This window comes from Salminus brasiliensis, chromosome 7 (assembly GCF_030463535.1).
Source record: "Salminus brasiliensis chromosome 7, fSalBra1.hap2, whole genome shotgun sequence".
Taxonomy (NCBI): domain Eukaryota; kingdom Metazoa; phylum Chordata; class Actinopteri; order Characiformes; family Bryconidae; genus Salminus; species Salminus brasiliensis.
The window spans coordinates 22,898,914-22,920,875 of record NC_132884.1 but is presented as its reverse complement, the minus strand read 5'-3'; the positions used below and the strand labels follow the sequence as shown (position 1 = coordinate 22,920,875).

The window sequence follows — 21,962 nt, the reverse complement described above, 5'->3', positions numbered from 1 at the left end:
GCCTAATGCACAGGGCACCCCAAGGTCAAGCCTGATGCCCAGGGCACCCCAAGGCCAAGCCTGATGCCCAGGGCACCCCAAGGCCAAGTCTGATGCCCAGGAATGCGTACATTCAATGTGAAGATCTGGCTCAATTTCATTTTTTCCTGCTTTTTGTTTGTTTGCTTTTTTTTGTGTTCACATTTTAAACTGGTGACAGAACCATGTGCATAAATCCAAACATAGGTTCTCTCCTTTCTAAGAACAATTCATTCTATGTACAAAACTGTTCTTCATTATTATTTATTCAGCTTTAGAAGAAGGTGCTGTGCCCCCAAACCTTTAACAGACAGCAAACAGTATTGCTGTACCATAACCACTTACATACATAGTGTAAGACAGTAGTGTCCAACCCTCCTCTGGGAGAACTATGTCCTGGAAGTTTCATCTCCAACCTAAATCTTACATCCCACTAATGTGGGTTTTCTGGATTCCTGAAGGCAGGGTTCAGTTCAACTATGGTTGGATCCAAAGTGCTAGAAGGTCGATCCAAAGGAGCAGGGTTGGAGACTACTGGTGTAGACTACTGTTTTTTTTTGCTACTACTTAGCGAGAAGCATATCACCCCACTACTGCTATATTCTTCACCTGCCCTAATAAAAATGGGTGGTTAAATGGCCATCATCAGTGGCCCCAAAGTAACCAGTTTTAGCCACTCTTCCCACAAAAGAAGCGCAGTGTTCTGAAGGTGAAAAGGCCTTTTAAATGCAAATGAAGATAAAAGTAGTGGAAGCGTAAATGTCAGTCCTGTAATAACGCTTGTGGTGCAGCTGTGAAACAGAGAGTGTGTTTTGATGCCTCAGCACTGTCCCGCAGCCTCTTGTAATAGTAATAAGGGTTTTAATTTCACATCACAACAGAACAGAACTCAGCGTTCTGCACTACGGATCAGGATTTCGGCTCTGCATTATAACGACATGTAGATTACGCTCTAGGATTACGCAGGTTTTTTTTGTGCCATAAGGAGCATTTGGTCATAAGTGCTAAAACCATTAAGTGTGGTGTGATGGCTTACTGGTGGTGCATTAGCACTGCTGTGCTGCCGTTTAAAAGAAAAGGCAGGAGCAGTTTCTGTGCCTTCAGTCTTGCTGCTGAACAGAATCGCTTGAGTGTGCTAAACCAGGTATTAAACCCACATGTTAAACAATAATGCCACTGCTGGAACATAAACGCCCTCATAACTGTGGGTCAGGATCACATGTGCACAGCATTACTGATTAAATAATAATTTGTTGTTCAGTCACATAACTAACATATGACTAAATTAATTGATGTACTTCACCAGCCACCACAGAAAAGAACAGCTATAAACCCCCCTCACAGTTTACAGGACAATTACTGTCTGTTTTTAAAGTCTTAAATCATAAAAACATATTATATTATGTGCTTTTTCAATGAATTTAAGGTAGTAGGTAAACCACTGGTTTAATACCAAGCTGCAAAGACATCCTGTCATTCACTAAAATACAAAAGTATTGTGGCACCTGTATTTATTGTTCCTTCTGAAATTGAAGTGAAACTGAAGTAAAATATCTCCTGTATGGACAAATGTATTGGGACACCTGCCCATCCATTCTCGGTTTCTCTCAAAATCAAGTGTCAAAAATCCTGCTTTTGATGGAGAAACTGTCTCTACTGTCCAGGGAAGGTTTCTACTAGATTTTGAAGCATTCTGCAACTACAGCATTAGTGAGGTCAGGGTGCTGGATGATTACCACGCACCTAATCCCCAACTCCCCAACTCATCCCAAAAGTATTAGATGGAGCACCATCCATCATTCCAGAGATCACAGTTTCACTGCTCAATGCTGAGGGGCTTTACACCCCTCTAGTCCATGCCTGGTTTTAGGCATGGTGCCAATTCTATAATCCTATTCTCCTGGCAATACTTCTCCACATGGACTTTGGCTGAAACAACCTCAATTAACCTCAAGTGAACACACTTTTCCCCATTCTTTCACATGCCTGTATCTGCCATTTCAGTCTACAGTTGCTGGATTAGTCAATTTACCCTGATGTTACAGAGAGTGGTAAAGCCCGGAGCAGAGCTTATTTACATACATTGATTAAGGTGGCTTGGGAAATGGCCCTGCAAAATAAATTCTGATGCATAAAATCAAACAAATGTCATAAGTGGATCCCAGGGAAAGAACAAAAATATATATATCAAGACAAAAAAGTAATAAATGAGGAAAAGATGGATATGGAAAAGGAAAACTAGGCTGAGGGCATGAGGTGAAGGCGGCAGGGCCATCTAAAACTGCAGCAGCCTTGGAGAACTTACTCATGCCTTTGTCGTCACTCAGGTCCTGTGGAGCAGTCGTCAGAGAGCAAACAGGAAAAAACCACAGAAACAAGGGTTACCACACTTCAATAATGCATGTGGTGTTACCGACGAACAAGTCCCCTCCCTCCATACTGCAACATCCCCTCAGAGAAAGTGTGCCGTCGTCCTGGTGGGCAGTACTGCATGTACTTTTCCCAGAATGCATAATATCATGCTTTCAGAGTGGAAGCACGGCTGATTAATGCTGCAGAATCCCCAAGTATAAATCCATAATGGCTTGGCAGAAGTGCAGGTTTAGTGGACTGGCACATGTTTCGAATATAAAGTATTGCAGTATCGAGGGAGGGGGGGGGGGTTACTGTCCAGTGCTGCCTCTGTGCGGGTGGCTGACCTGCCCTGTACTGCCCACTCTCCCCTTTCTGACGGCCCGGTGTCCACAGTAGTACTTACGGTCCACATCACTCGTTTCCTGTTCGCTCTGCTCCTTGTTCTTGTAGAAAGTGAATTTTCGTGAAAAGAGGTTCTTTTTACGCTTGTCATTGAGCGACTGCGGAGGAAGAGAGGGAGGGGGAGGGGAGAGATGGAGAACAAAAAGGGAGATGGAAGGAAGGTGTCTAGTACAGGTGTGATACAAATACCCAGCTGAACCCATATCAGTGACTCTGTTGCCACATGATCATATGCTTAAAGGAATGGTTAGTATACTAAAATGGTACACGTACAAACTAGCCCCAGGTGTAGGTGTCCAGCAAAGGCATGACTGGTGTCCAGATTTTGACTCTTTGGATTTAAATTGGAGTTACTGAACTAATCAATAGTAGTCAATAATCACTCTAATAGAAAACAAAAGACACCATAAGTACATGCACATACACGTTTACTGCTCAAGAGCACACTGGTCTTCATTAAGGTCACACAGACGTAGATGATGTGGTTTAGGGCACAGTTTGGCTTACTGTTATGTATAAAAAAGTGTCACTGTATAGCCAAACAGCAAAATGGAGGCCTTTTAAACAACAGGTACTGTGCCAAATTCCAACTTTCCTGGAGGACCTAATAACCCTTATGTAAAAACAAACTGTACATACATACACACATACATTATATATGTATATATATAATATGTATGTGTATATGTATGTACAGTTTGTTTTATACACACACACACACACACACACACACACACACACACACACACACATACATACATACACATACACATACACACACACACATACACACACACACATATATATATATATACATAAATATATATAAATACATTATATATACACACATACATATATATGCTGTTTTGGTGGTTTTAGGTTTTGTGCATGTAATTATTGGAAAGCTTTTGGGTGAATATTGACTGCTAGTGTTTGTTAGAAATGTCAGTTCAGGTGTGCAACTACAAAAAAAACCAAATATTTAGACTCCGAACATGTCTTAGTGGTCTCAGCTGATCAGCTACATCCAGTTTAAATGCAGAACAGTCTAAATAGATTTTTCAGAGTTTTTTAACAATCATATTCAAACTAAGATTCTCTCTATTAAAACCCATCACTGCATGTATGTTGCATATTTTTGTGGCACCAGAGTCACTTAAAATCATGAGATGAATTACAGAGATGAATTACAGACATTGATCAATTAACTGACAAAAGAAAAGCTTAAACCCAGGACCAAATCAACCACGTGATAGACACGACTGATTAAAACACGACTTGGAAGCAAAACCTTAAGGAAGATGAGAGTGAACAAACAATGCAAAGCTGAATAGACGTGGGTTAAGATTTGTTTTAGAAAGCAAATCAAAGCACACGGTAAGAGACGAGGACGTGTCATCATGCACGATGAAAGAGGAGAGCAGTTTGACATCAATGGCAAGCGTATACATATATGTACATACACATTCTTTTTGTGTCATGTCACCCCCCTCCCTTCCCCTCCTAAGCTAAATGCTAAATAGACCATGCATTTTCCCACTTGGTGCTGCATTACTAAGTAGAAAAGGTGAGGTCAGTCGAGTATGTATGTTAAATCAGTCTATGTATTAAATCAGCAGTGGAGGAAAAAGTCATCATGACATGCTGTTAACCAGTCTCATAAACCAGCCTCTGTCAGCAGGAGGGATTAGTACAATACAGTACAATATAGTACATTACATTTGGCCATTATATAATAAGTCATAATAAAGACAGATATACAAGGGAAAAAAATCATCTAATAAGTGCTATAAGATCTTATAACTACTGCACATGCACTCGTCTCTGTGGAGAAAAGTTTCCAATCAGGTTTCTAGTGTGAAAGTTGTTTTAGCGTCTGAATACATTAACACCAGCGGAAGGCGCAGCATGCTTTCCTAACATTTCGGGTGTGAACGTGATGTTAGCACTTTTCATCTAAATTTTCGAAATAAATTAATATCAGTGCTCCAGCACACAGTCTGCTGACAGCTTATCATCATCCTTAATTTATCATCAGCCCAAAAATACACAATCTTTCGTTTATGGCCAAAAATACCAACTCTGACTACAGTATCCAAAACATTATCATGCAATCAATTTCTGTGACAACTGAAAGGATCTTAATCTATGCACTACACTCAAATGAAAAAAATTAGGACACCCCATGGAAACCTTATTTAAACGTATATACAAATATATATATATATATATATATATATATATATATATATATATATATATATGTATTAAACAATATTGAGACTGAGATAAGATGATATGAAATAAAATAATAGAATGTAAGAAATGGCTTAATTTATTTGTAAAACGTTGTTAAAAATGCAATTTCCTTGGGAGAAAAAAAAACAAAACAACAACAAACAAACTTGACATCCCCACTGATTTATTACTACTTAAAAATATACCCGCTTGTAAATGGCTGATTTCCAAGTGTGCGGAGATCTTTTTAAATCTTTCTCCAGACTCCTATACATCTACATCATCTTTCTAAAGACCTTAGAGAGCTCTTTGGATCTCACCATAGTCATACCAATCACTTCAACAATAAAGAGCAAACCAAACAATAAGACAGGCTCCTCCAAAATCCCCTCTAACCATGTTCTAATCATCTGCTGCTGATGTGCTGCACCTGAAACCTTTTTCTTCACAAGATAATTGCATTTGTATTCACTGCATTTTACAATGTTTTTTTTAAGACATTTCTTACGTTTTATGTTTTCAGGTAAAATGTAGTTTACCTCCATCTCTCAATACTGTAAAATGAAGATGTCCAGGTGCCCGATTTTTATGGGGTGTCCTAATTGTTTTGCACTGGAAAACCAAAACACTCTACAACTCTACATTCTACAGGCAAACTGGCAAAGGAAATCTTAAAGCAGGCTCTTACCCCTTTGTCTCGAGACTTGGAATTGAATTTGACAGTCTTTAGCCTGGCCCTCTCTTTTCTTTCCACCCTGGTAAACAAAGAAAACAGGAAAGTCATAAGTGCCAGGCCACATGGTTGACAGATTACAAAACAAATAGAACCAGGGGAAACAGCAAGACACTTTGGATCCTCATCAAGGATGCAGCTCGTTGGTAGGTCAAAGACCTAGGCAGAGGTCCATAAACTCTTAAAAATAAAAGGTGCTATATAGGGTTCTATGAGTAATGCCACAGAGGAACCATTTTTGTGACGGAGATGTGAATGTAAAAAACCTTAAAGTTTAAAGAAGTCGATGTAAAGATGTAATCAGGAATCACACAGGACACAACAGTCTTAATGTGACAATTTAACTGCATTAATATTTAACAGCAGAATAATTGTTTATGGAAAATAAATAAATCTGAACTTGAATTCAAGCTACACTATTTGGACAAAAGTATTGGGACACCTACTCATTCATTGTTTCTTCTAAAAATAAGGGCATTCAAAAAGAGTTCTCTACTGCCTCTACTGTCCAAGAAAGGTTTTCTACCAGATTTTCAGGACGTTGGAGGATTACCACCCCAATTAGCAAACTCTGAAACGAACTCCGGCCCTGGGTTCCCTGTCCCTGTTCTAAGGCATCACTCAAACACTATTTGTAGCAGCAGTATGATGAGCAAAGTTATCTCAAAAGCATTTTTTGCAGTTGCTTTCCCTGCAAACCTTTTAGATCTAAACCACATATTTACATTTATGGACACTCAGCAACTCCACAGAAACTCACAAAACTTCTTCGGTGTCCACTCAGAAAATATCCCTAGCTCGTGTGAATAGGGTAGAGGTCCAAAGATACCTTAATGGGGGTTGCAGAAATTTGCTATGTAAAAAAAGTTATTTATGGAAGTATATATTTCCCAGCTTTTTCAGACAAAGGTAATCTCAAATGCAGCATCACAAAACCTTTAGAGTTTTTTTTTTTTTTTACTATACATAATTTCCATATCCATGGCAGCAGCCCTCGTTCCAGAGGCTTCTCCCTTTCCAAAACGATGACAGATACCGTATCTTACAGCACACAGACCTCCATGTGGCTCTGTGACTGATCACGAGCAGAGCAGGTGAGAGACAGGGAAGCTGTCGCACTTTTACAAAGTGGGGTGAGAAGTCAATTATCAGCTCTCTATCTGCATAGCCTGAAAAAATAACAGAGAAATCAAACTCTCCATCTTCACTTTCACAATCTGGAGCTAAGCTTTAATTAGAATGGGTATTGTTGGCCGGCGGTGAAGCTGTGGGTTTGCCTTAAAAAGCTACATGGCAGTTCCTCTTCCTGGGATGAGCTCAAGCTTGCAAAAACAGCAGAGAGACACTATTCAGGGAAAAAACAGGTTCATAGCACAGCATTATCCTTTACATGATCACATTCTGCACTGTGGTTGGTGTGCCATGGTAGTGAGAGTTTTTAGAAGAGGCTTAAGTTCAACAGTTCAACAGACAGGAGTAGTGGGAGACTAAATGGGTGGCATGAAAATGATGAATACTTAAAGACAAAAGACAAGTCTGAGTCTGTGATGGCGTACTGCCTAAGGGACACAACAGTCTTAATGTGGCAATTTAACTGCATCAATTTTTTACAGCAGAATAATTGTTTATGGAAAATAAATAAATCTGAACTTGAATTCAAGCTACACTATATGGACAAAAGTATTGGGACACCTACTCATTCATTGTTTCTTCTAAAAATAAGGGCATTCAAAAAAAAAAGAGTTCTCTACTGCCTCTACTGTCCAAGAAAGGTTTTCTACCAGATTTTCAGGACATTGGAGGATCACCACCTGCACCACCACTCATCCCACACTTCTCAACTCGTCCCCAAAGTATTGGAACTTTAAATCTTAGCATTTAAACTTATTATTAAAACATATTTTAACTGATGAACAGGTGGTGATATGATCAACACTTCATAGAACCTGCTAGTTTCTTTAAATCAGAGGCAGAGGAGAGTAACACTCAGTGTTGGGCTTAATCTTTGGCTTTGTGTCCCAGCTGAAGCATGTGCTGTATGGCTGTGGATTCTCTGCAGAGCAGGAGAAAGTGGCACTTGTGACTGTAAGCTGCTCTGGTGTTGGATGATGCCAGGGTACTTCTGCTTTTGTACAGATTTTAGCTGCCAGTCAGCATGCAGCAGGAGCTAAAGGATGGAAACCGCTTTTGTGAAGTCTTGCCCCCCCAAAAACAGCCGAGTCAGACCAGCTCACACTGAGGAGAGTCACTCTGTCGCTAATGATGAAGCAAAGGTCTGCTTAAAGTAATTACATGCGGTTGCACGTGTACAACTCTGATTTCAAGAGGAGATTAGCAATACTGCTGATGTACAGTCATTTTTCTAACAGGTTTGCTTTTGAGAATCAATGTCTTCCCTCTATTCAACATCACCAGCAAGAGCGTTCTTCTTGATGGATGAAGCAATTTCTCAAAATGATTAAAAAGGGAATATGAGCGCCTCTTATTACAAAAGCACACACACTCATGCCTCGTGTGTGTGTGTGTGCATATGCCTCAATTAGTAACATGACAAATGTGAAATTTCAGTGACGTGGAACAAGGCAATTATTTGAAAGATGGGATGAGGTAATGGCCAACACAGCATGAAGCGTTAACTCATCTTGAAGAAGGTTAACAAAGCAATCATCTGCTTATGGGACTGAGAGTAGGAGAGTGAGAGTAGGAGAAAAGCGTGTGGGGAAAGGAGAGGAAGGGAAAGGGAGGGTATGGCGACAATGCAGCAGAGCATACCTCCTCTTGCTGGGAATGACGCCGATCTCCTCTACTTCGCCATCTGTGGTCACCTGCCGCGCCTGCCACCACTCGTCGTCGGAGGCATTCAGTACATGCAGGATGTCCCCGAAGTGGAAATTCAGCCCTTGACTCGGCAGCCCAGAGTCCTTCGCCCTGTCGTAGTCAAACAGCGCTCTGCAACACACGAACAAATGTATTCAGAGCAGTGAGAAACAAACCAATTTGACTGCACCAGAATTTTATTAGGTCGGCAGGACAGCAGACCTCATTCTAACCTGAAACCAGTTACTGAGCAAAGACCTAACTCAGGACTGCCCAAAGTTGACCTGTAAGGATCTTGCATTTGGCCCACCAAAACATAATCCCTCACCTCCTCACCCCATATATATATATATATATATATATATATATAATACAGTAACTTCAGAGTAAACTAATTATACTGGTTTTATTTCAACAATAGAACAGCGCTGTTTTGTATATTTATATTTGCAAATATATAATTTTTATTTGCCTACTTCTGTCTTTTAGATCTTCAGCTTATTAAAACAACACACTTAAACTAAAACTAAATGTTTGGGCACCCCACCTAATTTATAGGCAGGTCAGTGAATAAAACGAAAAAAAAATATATATATATATATATATAATAATAATAAAATTTTGGGAACTAAGCTCCATGAAAGTTAACTGGTTGGACTTACTGATATTGATTCTTGCTCTACCCAATTTACAGTATAAAAGCATGCTTCCCAAGGAGTGTGTGTGTGTGGGGGGTTACAGTAACTTTCAGATGGGCCAAATAATATGTCCTCAAGAGCCTTTGGCCAGCAGGTCACATTTTGCGCAGCACACCATAATGCCCAACAGTACATCCCAATAAACTACACTAACCACATGTATTAACCCACAGTTTAAAATATGTGAAAGTCTGTATATATAAAACACCCTCTTTACCTATTTATAATTTATCTTGCAAAACCCCAGGGTTCCTGACTGTAATTCATCTCCAGAAGTTTCCTGGTAATATGAACAGGCCATCTGTGCATTTATACACATGTGTACATGTGGGCATATGTCTGTGTGTTTGTGTGCACATGTGTTTTTCAGAGTGTGAAGTGGAGTTGAAGTAACCAAGCTCCCAACCAGCTCTCGAGTAGCTCATTCCTTCTCTCTCATTAATAATGAAAGCGCTCCACTCCACTCATGCATCAGAAAGAAGGAGAGCAGGACACTGCTGAACTCCAAAGGAGGATTTTAAGGACACATGGTGACTGGCTTCATCTTTAACCACAGACATATATACTTGATTGTGTTTCATATAAAACTGTAAAGCAAACTGTAAAGACACAACAGAGCCATTTCAACAGTGCAATGATTATTTGTTCATCTGTTTCCCTTTAAATGAAAAAAATATATTCTAGACAAAATCAGCCAAAAAAAAAAAAAAAAAAAGAATACAGTCTTATAACATACCCTCCCCACCCCACCCTCCCCAGTCAGTGATCACACCTAGGTCCTTCATATGATAGTAACGTGGGTAGTGAAGGCGGAGGGTTTATGCAGTGCATTTCTGCAGCATGACACCTCTTTTTCTTTCCCAATATTGATTAGTGATATTTAAATGTTGTGCAGTCATCAATACAATATATATATATATATAAAAAAAAATTTTTTAACTAAGCCTTAAAATAAGCTGTTTTAAGCAAGTAAAAGTGTGAGTTGTTTTATGCTGAAACAACACACTCTACTACCTCACAAGAACAATCTACAGTTAACAACACAGCGTCACACAGTGCGAGTGTGTGCTATTTCAGGCTAGCTTTGTAGCAAGATCTGACTGGATCCTTTATTTTTTCTTATATAACCAAACCAGCGTACTGGGGCAGTACTGTCTCAGTGGTTGGAGCATTAGTGTCTCAGTGGGTTACTGTTCGATACCCGGGTTCATCAAGCTGCCACTGCTAGCCTTTTGAGCTGCTCTAAGCTGGGTTATGCAAAAAGCTACTTTTGTTGTACTGTGCAAGTAAAATGACAACGAAGGTACTTGACTAACTTCCCTGGTATCAGCCTAGTACTGATGCCCAGAATGGCTCATTCATTTATTGATTCTCTCAAAATCAAGGTATTAAAAAGAGGCTAGGGAAGGCTTACTACCGAGCATTGCCGTGAAGACTGTAGATTGTATTCAACGAGAAGAGCAATAGTGAGGTCAGGATGTCGGATGATCAGCATCCTACCTTACCCCCAACTCATCCAAAAAAGTATTAAAGGAAGAACATATTTCCACTGCTCTACAGCTCAATACTGGGGGGGCTTTATACCCCTCTAGCCCACACCTGGCATTAGGCATGGTGTCAATAGGTTCAGGTTTATCTGCTACAGGGAGTCCTATTCTATTGGGAATAATCTTTTTATTGACTATGGGCCTTTTTTCTCACTAAATCTGTGACACTAGTGACTGTGAATCGTGCTCATTTTAAGGGTTGTGGGCAATTATAATATACACACACACACACAATGCTTGTGACCAAATGTGTGACATCAAAAAAAGAAAAAAAAATTAATAGGATAAAAATGTGTGTATCGTTTCAGCTCCTCAAATAAATTATTTAACAAACCTCACAAACTGGAAGAAGGCAGAGGTTGATTTAAAGTGGATTTAATGTCTGTATTGATGTAAAATATGACTCTAATATAATCTAATAGTCGCTTCATAAAAACAGGTCTCTATACACTTACACCCCTGACAATTTTATTATCTGTCATTTCCAGCAAAGGCTGAAAATCTTCTGGGAGTGCTGATAAAGTAAATCTCTCTGAAATATCCACTAGCTTTGGGTCTAATCCTATGACAGCAAGAGTTTGAAAATAAAACTACCCAGAGCAAACGGGTGTGCTCTAGCTTGCAGCTTGCAGGCAGGGTATTTTTGGAAGAGCTTCCAGTGCACTGGCACTGCACATTACATATCCTCAGTGAGCACGGGAACAAAGCAGCACCCCTCTTCATTTATTAAAACTTATTTACTGCAGTCAGAGCAGGCTCACTCGTTACCACCCGAGCGGATGTTATGTGTCTATATAACTATACTCATTTAGTTACTAACTAAATTCAGTGTTTACATTTTAAAACAGCCGCTGGGTGTAGGTCACAGCAAGTTCTGACAGATGCTCAAATTAACAGATTCATCTGTTAATCATAGATTTTAATGTGCCACCTTCCAACCAGGCCAAAATGTCACAACCACTCTCCTCCAAGCAAAGCCCAGGGGTGTTAGAAACTCACAATGTGTCAGACTACACTGTGCTCATCACTGGGCCTGTTAAAGCATGAAAGTGGACAGGGAAACACAGGGGGTCCAATTCAATTGTTTAGTCTTTGGACAAAATGACAAATTAGTCCATTTAAATTTTTTCATATGAATTCATTTGTCAAATTTGTCTATGGTCTCCAAGTCGCTCTGGATAGGAGCATCTGCTAAACGCCATAAAAGTAAATGTAATGTAAGTGTCTAACTGTAAAAGAACAAATTGTATATATTGAACTACAGTTCTGGAAAATTAACAAAAAAACAAACAAAAAAGTTTCAGAATTGTACCTACAGGTCACAATTTCACATACACCCACTTATTCATTCATTGCAGCTGAAAATTTATTTCATTTCTATATATATTTTTATAAATAAAGATTTTCATTTGTCTTATTTTTTGTCACCAATAAGATTAAAGTGCTTTCAATGTTGTGAATGAGTGATTTTTTCATCTTAGTATCGTTGACAAAATAAAGTAATTTTGACCACATTAACAATGGTCTGATTTCCTCAAAGCAAAACGATACAGAGACAAACAGGCAGAGAAAAGCAGACAAATTAGACCACAAGAGGTTCTTTTGATGCTCTGAAGATGCCTTGTAGATGCTTATTTTGTCTTTATGTTTGGAGAAGTAAAGGTAAGGCATTTAATCCCAATAACACTGTCAAGTGTGAAGCATGGGGCTGTTGTGATGCTAGTGGAACTGCTGCATTTCACAAAGTAGCTGGAATAAAAACAAACACAAAAAACTCCTAAACAAGCATTAATGGTGGCTCTGGAATTGATAAAAGCATGTTAACATAATGTCAACTTGTAAAAAAGCTCTATTACTTTTAGTACTTTTTTACTTATTATTCTTTATTCTATTTATTGTTAATAGTGTATTTTTCTTGTTACATGTCATACTTGTGTTGCTCACACCAAGTAAAATTCCTTGTATGTGTAACATATTTGGCGAAATAAAGAGATTCTGATTCAAATATCCAATCACAATTCTGCCAGAAGATTGGTCATGGTGCAACCAGGTATGCAGTATGTATCTTTTAGTAGTGTATAATTCAGATGTAACTAATGGTTGTAAACTAATCAATAAAATGTAGTGGTTTATAAATACGTGCATAAAGCTGAAGATAACTTTGTACAGTGCTTGTGTTCTTCCCCTTCAACACTTTCAACACATTCCTCCGCTAACCTTTCTGGCAGTGACAGTGAAGTCACTTCACTGTGTGTTAATGTGAAAAGGTTATATTTGTAAATAAAGATTCTGGTTTGTCATATTCCTGTCACCAGTAAGATTAAAGTGATTTAATGTTGTCAATTAGTGATTTTTTTCCATCTTTCTACTGTTGCAGTGAATTGGTGAATTGGTGCAGTGGTGGCTCAGCAGGTAGAGCTCCGGGCTATTGATGACAGGGTTGTGGGTTCGATACCCGGGCTCAGCAAGCTGCCACCGTTGGGCCCTTGAGCAAGGCTAGAGTTGGCTGCCCACCGCTCTGAGTGTGTGTGCTCTCTGCCCCTAATTCACTAGTGTGTGTCTTCACTATCACAGATGGGTCAAATGCAGAGGACAATGCTGAACATAGTACAGTGACAGATACATGCAACAATACAGAGACAAACAGGTAGAGAAAAGGAGACAAATTAGATCACGGGAGGTTATTCTGATGCTCTGAAGATGCCTTGTAGATGCTCATTTTGTCTTCAGGATTTTCAACTCAGAAAAACACTGAATGTACATACACAGTAAAGGAGCAGAAAATTGGTCATTTTCAAACAAAGCTATAATGGTAGCCAACAGGCAGGTTTTGATCTTTTAGGCTGAACGTATGCAGCACTCATTTTAACTAATCAGCTATTCAATAAACACAACTGTCCTGTAACCCTAGATCCTAAATCCAAAGAGCCCTAGTCCTAACCAGAACACTGTTGATAATCAGATAGCTAATCATTAGCTGGATGACATGTAGATGATCTATAGGGAAGAGAGATGTCCTCCTGGCCATTCGATGTACAGCCCAGAGTTATGACTCATACTACGGCACAGTCCTGAAAGCCATAACAGGATAAAGCAGCACAGCACTTGGGGACACATCAGCAGGGGGAATCATTACCACCAAGAACTGGTGCAGTGGCGAGAGAGAGAGAGAGAGAGAGAAGCAGGGGAGGTTGCTCTGGTGAAAATGCATAAACGCAAATGTCAGCACTTTTATTATTTTATTTATTTATTTATTTTTTTACACCGTATCCATTTGGAACTGGAGTCCTAGAAGACTTGCAGAAACCGGAAGCAGACAATATAGGCAATATTCTGTAGAAACCAGGCATTATTGCAGGGCTACACCACTGGCACTAGTCCAATAGGACCAGGTGCTATGACAGTGAGTGGCCTTAACCAGCAGCTGCTCTAAAAAAACGTCAGCTGTGAGCATAATCATCACCATTTTCAGTCTGCAGCGATTACATTATCTTATGGCAGGGCAACAGGCCATCCGTCATCCAAGGAAAGCAGAGTCACCACTAAAGCTGCACCATATGGAAGACAACAATACTAGTACTGTGACTATACTGCAGCAAAGGCTGACTGAGATATGAGATATATTAAAAATATGACAATAAAACAGGCCTGTGTTATTTCAAGCATGGTTATTTACATTTGTTGGATTACATAAAGTACCTTGATTATTCAATACACCCAAAAATGTTTAGTTAAACTTGCACTTATACATTTGCATATTGTACCCTAGTAAAATAGTTATCATTATTAATTATAGTTATTAATAACAGCTCGTACACTGTACATTAGAATATACAGAACACTCTATAACTGTAGATTATATACAAACATCTATTATTAGGTACGTTTTATGGTGATGAGAAAGATTCACCACAAAGACTAAAGGGGAGGCCTTCAGTTTCAACCGTAAGGCATGGGGGTGGAGGGACGGAGCTTTGGGACTGTTTTGCTGCCAGTGGAACTGGAACATTGCACAAATAGGATGGAATAATAAAGAAGAACATTGCAAGACAATGATACACTAAAATGCATTTTAGGACCAATGGTTCAAGTAGTTTTGGAACAATAGTTATGAAATTATGTTTATTTTTCTGCTTGATCAGCACTTTTGAAAATATTTCTTTCTCCTAACTTCATTTTTGATGCTATAAAGCTTTCAGTATCAGTTATTGTAGAATCATCGACATCTACTCTGTTCATCATTCTGAACACATCTAACATTTTTTAAAGATCAACCCCAGAAAAGACAATACATTCTTATTAGTATATAATTGCTGAACATTTTCCCAATTGCAAAAGAAAGAATTTGAGAAAAGTCAACAACCTCCCTTAAAAATAAAGATCTGACATTTACTCTTCGCATTATGTGAAGCTTCTTTAAACTCTACTTGGACTTTTCACACTTAAACAAACCACTTACAAATAAAATCTCCTATTGAGAGGTTGCTTATTGGACAAAATGTGGCGTTTCTACGGCATAAAGGGAAACCTATTTGGTGCTCTTATTACTGAGAAAAGGATTCCTGCCCAATCTGAATTTGCAGCTAAAATGGAGAAAAACGACAGCAGTAAAAGTGAACACATGGCACGCTGGGGAGGGCCAGTCCAATGTGGTCGACCTTCAGGAAGACCTCACGGGAGAGAAAGTGTAATTAACAGAAAATGAGGGAGGTCTCACCTGACGTAGAGCGTCCTCTTCTGGCTCGTGCGCAGCGAGCCGGAGCCTGAACTGATACTGCTGTTCATCATCTGCTCCCGGAGATCATGGATTTTGGCTTCAAAGCGACTGTACTCTGTAAAACAGAAGAAACAGCATGATGCACGAGTTGTTGAGGACAGAATGACAACTGACAACAGAATGCTGAATGGCAACTTTACATAGGAAAGAAAAAAAAGCATTTCTATTGGTTTATTCACCATAATATTTAAGATATATTTAAACACACACACACACACACACACACACACACACACACACACACACACACACACACACATCTATTTATACATCTATATGTATGTTCATGTTATAGATTGTCCATGCTCTCACAATGCAAAGAGCACCAAGGGAGACAGAGAAATAATACCTCTGCTGAACCTTGAGTGTCCATCTGACTGCTCACGGAGCATAGTGGACGCACACATGTGTCACGAACACACATGCATACACACACATGCGCGCAATGTGCACAGCTGCATGAGCATGTGCACAGCTGTGTAACTCTTTCCACTACAGTGATAATAGAAGCAGAATCAGACAGATACAGGCTTCGTGAGCCATTCATAATAGATCAGGGACAGTCTCGTACATTCAGCCTTTCAAGGACTCCCAGCCAGTCCACGTGAAAAAGCTCTACTCTCACTAGACAGCCATAGTGAAAAGGCTCTCAGTGATTTAAAAGTTTGAACCCAATTGGTTTGCTAATGCTCTTTCCCTCTGACTGACCGGCACTGCTCTGAATCAGAAATGCTAACACAAACTGAAAAAACAAACAAACAAAAAACCCTACAATCGCTCAAGAACTGCTTTACAGAACACATGTGGTCAGACAGTGTCCAGAATCATTACAATCCTAAACTGAAAATCAGACACAAAAACCGAAAGACAGTAATGAGTGAAACTTTCACCAGGACGTTTTCCCAAACAGCTCATTAAACACAGCTAAAACACATCAAAGTTAAAGCAGAAGAAAGAACACAGCCTCTCACCCTACACCCTCCCTCAAAAGCAGCATATCGTAACCATTCGTACTCACTCAGTCTCCCTCACTGAGTCCTGCTGGACAAGCGTCAGGGATGAAAGGTGACGCTGGCGTTTATGGAGCTCTCAGCCTTTCTGCTACTAACCACCCATGTGAGAGGGAATGATGTTGTGGTGCTGAAGGACAGCTCCCCACTCACACTCAGCTCAGAGAGAGGGTGAGCGAGAGAGAGAAGGGGGGTGGAGAGAGAGAAGGGGGGGGGTGTTTAGGGGGACGGAGAAAAGGGGGGGGTGTTGAGAGAGAGAGAGAGCGAGAGAGAGAGTGTGCGAGCGAGAGAGCGAGCGAGACTCCTGTGTATAGCCCCTCTTGCAGAAAACCTCCAGCACAGTAACACAACAGATGCTAATGGACTACACATTCCTACATTCCCACATAACCTACATACACACACACACTATATGGACAAAAGTATTGGGACACCTGCTCATTCATTGTTTCTTCTGAAATCGAGGGTATTACAAAAAGAGCTCATCTTGCTTTTTTTTTTTTTTTTTTTTTTTTTTTTTTTGGAGTAACTGTTTATACTTTCCAGGGAAGGCTTTCTACTAGACCTTACTGATTACCACCTCATCTCATTCCAAAAGTATTGAATGGAGAAGCATCATTCCACAGAACACAGTTCCACTGCTCCACAGCTCAGTGCTGGGGGGCTTTATACCCCTCTGCCCCATGCTTGGCATCAGAGAGTCCCATCATATTGGCAATACTCTTCTATAGGTGTCAGTAACGCAAAGTAGCTAAATGCATTTATCAGGGGTTTAATATATATATATATATATATATATATATATATATATATATATATATATATATATATATATATATATTTATAATTTTTATTTCAGAAAAACGTCTGAAGAGGAAGATGAAAGTATCATTAGCAGTCATTAGCAGAATGCATCATTACCAGTCTTGACCAAGGACGCAGACAGTATTTGCCTGGCTGGTGAATCAATAAATTACTAAGCACACGTGCATATACTTGCAGATAAATCATAAGGAACATATTACATTAACAGAGATGAAACAAACAAGCATGCATGACACATTTTATACAGACGAAGACTAAATGTATTGTTTATAGAGGTTCAGCGAAATCAGAAAGGCAGTGAATGAGGCTTGTGGAGACTGACTTCCAACTGATCACACAGGTGGCTGAAGTCGTCTATAATCCTAATCATCAATTTGGCAAACTCTGCGTGAACGTAGACAAAAGCAAAAACAAGCAAACAAACCAACCATGTGACTTAATGTTTTGAAAAGTAAACTCTTGGCGCTTGCTGTGAGTGTGTGTGTGTGTGTGTGTGTGAACAAGGTGATTATCATGCATTATGTGGCATAAGAAAATTCTCAGAATGAGATCTATGCTGAAACGTAGCTCTACAGAGAGAAACAATGGGAAAATCACCTCATGGCGGAAACACAAGTCAGCTGTGTTCAGATGCAGAGAAAAGCAGATCAAAAGACGAAACGCTATGCTAATAGCTAGCAGCCGCCCGTACAGGAAGGAATCTCAGACAAAGCCCTCAGTCCCGCAGGACCGCACTCCTTCTCAGACAACATTAGGGAAATTAGAGAAAGGAAGCAGGGTCTGCTGTAGCCAACAAGGACTTCATTCTACACAATTAAGATTATGTGAAATGTGAGCATCATCCTCAAGAACAGCACTCAATAGAACACCATTTAACTGTTTACGTTCTGAGGCACTTTTTTACAGAAGAGAAGCCTCTGTGTGTTTGGAAACAATATCAACTCCTGCATGGCTAATGATTTTAAATGATATGAATGGATTATTAATCAGTGCGGCGTGATTCTCACAGACACCCTCAGACTGCATTTACACTGTACACGCACACACACAGACAAAAAACATCCAAAGGTAATTACAGACATAATTAGACTGTTCAGAGTGGGGCTGAAGCAAGGGAGAGGAAGAGAGAGAGAGAGAGAGAGAGAGAGAGAGAGAGAGAGGAAAAAATCCATTAAAGAAACCTGCCAATCCCAGCTAAGAACACAGCACAGTAGCCCCCAGGCAGCAGGAGAGACAGCTAATCCTTCACAGATTACAGTGAATACCCTCTACCTACACACACTCAAACATGCACACACACACACACACACACACACACACACACACACACACACATACACACAAGTCACAGAGAAGGGGAGAGAACATCCATCCCTCAAAGTGAAACGATCAGGCTACATTTTTAATTTGGGATGTAATGAAATACAATTTTCTTTAATAGAAATGTCTTTTTTCAGACACAATGTAAAATATGGATATGATACTTGCCACAGAATGCATTTATTCAGTATTTAAAGTTGCTCTTTGACATATTAATAGACATGATGTGATTTTGGTTGGGGTAAAAATGTCCAAAAGTGGTTTTACAAGCATATTTACAACCCTGTTATTTTGCCTCAGAATGAAGCACTGATTTTCCTTTAACTGTGGGTTTGTGACCAAACATTTTGAGCTCTGCTTTATTGGTTGCTTTGTCACCGTGACAGCTTATAATAGACGCATAGCATATCATAGCCTAGCTTAGCACTATAGTAACTGAAGCCAATTTCATGTAGTAACCCATTTTCCCGTAACTATCAGAGTCTGGTGGTGATGCTTGTCCCAGAATACTGTTGAAAACTACCCAAACCACAATATTCTCCTGGAGTGATTGTGTTCAACCATACTGCATTAAAGTGCAGGTAAATATTAAGGTAAATTATGTTTTTCTTATATATAAACAAACATTTTCACACTCACATGCCTTGCATTTGGGATAAGCAAACCATTTGTCCATCAAATAAAAGTCTACTTTATTGCCATAAAATTTTGTGTCCCCAAGTTCAGTTCTGCTTCTCCTCAACTGATGATTAAAGAGGGAGGATTTTCACTCTATTACGTTGCCATGAGCGACACCCTTCCGAATCATGTACTCTCCTACCGGTCATCGTGGTGACGCCCGAAGCAGAAAAGCCTCTGGTTGGCAGCTTTCTACCCTGCTCTGTCCTCACTAAGCCCTGCCTCCGCACGCTCATTCTTGAGCCTCGATCATGCTTTTTTTCAAATGCTTGGAGAGGGCGGAGACTCTGATGTTGAGGGTGGATGTACTCTTTAGATATATATAAAAAGTCCAGACTATTACATCATAGTTTGGGGGTTTTGGAATTGGCCCGTTTTCCACCTCTGTTTTGTTTTTGCTAGATTTTCTTTTCAGTGAAGAGATCACTGTGTTTGTGGGTCACAGAGCTGAATTCCTTATTCAACAATGCCATGGTAAAACTTTAATGAGTCTCTTTAAAGGATTTAATTTATAAGATATGTAATTTTTCCATCTTTTTAAAGAAACAAGGAAATTCAGCATTTTTTTTTCATATAAGCAAATTTGCCAAATGAAAATGGAATAAAACATTTACACTCAATAATCTAGAAATGTCTAGAAATAATTGAAATCTTATAACAGTATCAAAATGAGGCATCGATCTAATAGATATAAAAAGATCATGTCTCGCAGTAGAAAATCCATGGAATCTATTCTCAGTCTCGCAACCCTAGTTTAAAATAATAATAATTATTGTGTGCATTATGACAATATTAAAATACATTGCAAGCAACTGTCTGCTCACGTTTGTAATGCCGTCATGGTTTCTAGGTTACAAACTGTTTGTAATTTAGAGTTAGGAACTTGCATAAGCATAAACAGCGTTTCTATAACATAGAAATGTATTAATCTCATAGTGAAGCACTGAAATTCCTCAAATCTACGAGCAAGTTCAATACAGTGATGAAATCTACAGCAACTCTGAAGTTCTGGCTCCAGCACAAGCCCTGAAGAGAGAGCATGACTATGATTTGCCAAAAAGATCTGTAAATGTACCAGAAGCCATTAAAGTACCTACAAATCTTCTAAAGTTGCCAATTTCAAAGCTTCAGGAATTGTTGATTTTCCCCTAAAGGTCATTTTCTTCCGCAGTGTTCTGTAGCTGAACCAAAAGTCATGTCCTGAAGTGTGTGCCCTGATGACGTCAAACTCAGACAGCCAGATCCTAGGAATGAATTATAAAGAAGAACCCAATGGGATTTTAGCAGGGTAATCTCCCCGAGCACCTCGTCACAGCCACTGTGCTGAGGTAATGCCATGCTAAACCACGTCTTCACACATAATATTGACTAATGCTTTAGTCATCTCCTCACGGCATCAAACAGGAATTTAGGCATCGAGCAAATGTGTGCGCGCTCAAACCTCAGCCCCTCCACCGCAGCACGTTCTGATCACGCCTTTTAACATAGCCTACGTGACGGACATGCTGAAGAGCAACGGGCCCTAAACCCCTGCAAAACTGTCCTGACAGTGCTGCTACTTAGAAAAGGGCAGAAACTGCTGCTATAAAATATACAACTCCAAAACAGGCACTTCCATCAAATGATCTATGCGAACACCTAGAGTGGATCAGCTCTCTAGTCTGAATCCAGGGTGAGTGAGCTGGCAGCAGGGTTAAATGCTCGTTTCAGCGCAGATGCTTAAATGACTGAGGTTCCACTAACAGTAAACAGCTCGGGGGCAGAAGCAGGCCCTTCCCTCAGCCTTCTGCATCACATGCTGATGAGCATGACATTAAAGGACAGATCCTCAATGCCATTAAGCCTCAGTGATCAAAGCACAGTGGCTTTTGGGGGCTGGGATTTTTCTGAAGAGGATGCGCTCCGCTTGTCTGCAGATATAATACCTCCGAGAGCACTTTCAGATGTTGGGTATCCGAGCAGGTGATACTCATGGAAAAAACGCCACAAAATACTGTTTTAAGAAACAGTTCAGGGAAAACTTACAAGCTTCCTTTTGCGCCACATGAATTCCATCAGCAGAGACATATATGATGTCTATAGCTCGAAACTACAAAATAAATGTATAGCTAACTAAAGGAAGGAAGGGTCAGGTTATTACATCTTTACCAGAACTGCATGTGAGGTTTCCAAGGATTTGGAAATGACTGTAACTAAAATCACCAGGCAACAGTGGCAGTCCTGTGGAGCCTAAATCTGGTCTGTACTTTGACTTGTTTTATAGAAGTAGCAGTTTGCATCATGCTTAATGGTAGAGTATAAGACTGCATTACTTGTTAGCTACATGAGCCTATAACTTACATATGGCCTAAAGAAGAAAATATAAAAATCAGATTTTTCCCTCTTAATTCTTGGCTCAGTTATTATGTATGTATCTCATAAATACCAGTACTTTACCAAAAAGTGAAAAGGAAGAGTTTAAGAGGAAAAGACATTACCCCGGAGCAGTAGAAAGGTTAAAGTCTGGATGAGTAGATCAGACATAAACAGTAGTTAGTAAGTGTT

At 39.7% G+C, this 21,962-nt stretch overlaps 1 protein-coding gene across 31 annotated transcripts in view; it reads right to left on the bottom strand.

The window, feature by feature from the left end:
* Positions 1 to 21,962, bottom strand: part of dlg1a (discs large MAGUK scaffold protein 1a) — a 143,515-nt gene that overhangs the window by 8,165 nt on the left and 113,388 nt on the right. For 24 of the 31 annotated variants that reach the window (XM_072684197.1, XM_072684164.1, XM_072684167.1 and 21 more), the window contains 4 exons: positions 15,526 to 15,640; positions 8,519 to 8,695; positions 5,702 to 5,768; positions 2,777 to 2,873 (listed from right to left, as the gene is read on the bottom strand). In XM_072684197.1, the coding sequence (XP_072540298.1) occupies positions 2,777 to 2,873; positions 5,702 to 5,768; positions 8,519 to 8,695; positions 15,526 to 15,640 (456 nt within the window). Of the gene's footprint in view, positions 1 to 2,323; positions 2,349 to 2,776; positions 2,874 to 5,701; positions 5,769 to 8,518; positions 8,696 to 15,525; positions 15,641 to 21,962 lie in introns of all 31 variants that reach the window. The other 7 variants (XM_072684172.1, XM_072684175.1, XM_072684173.1 and 4 more) reach the window with 1 other exon arrangement.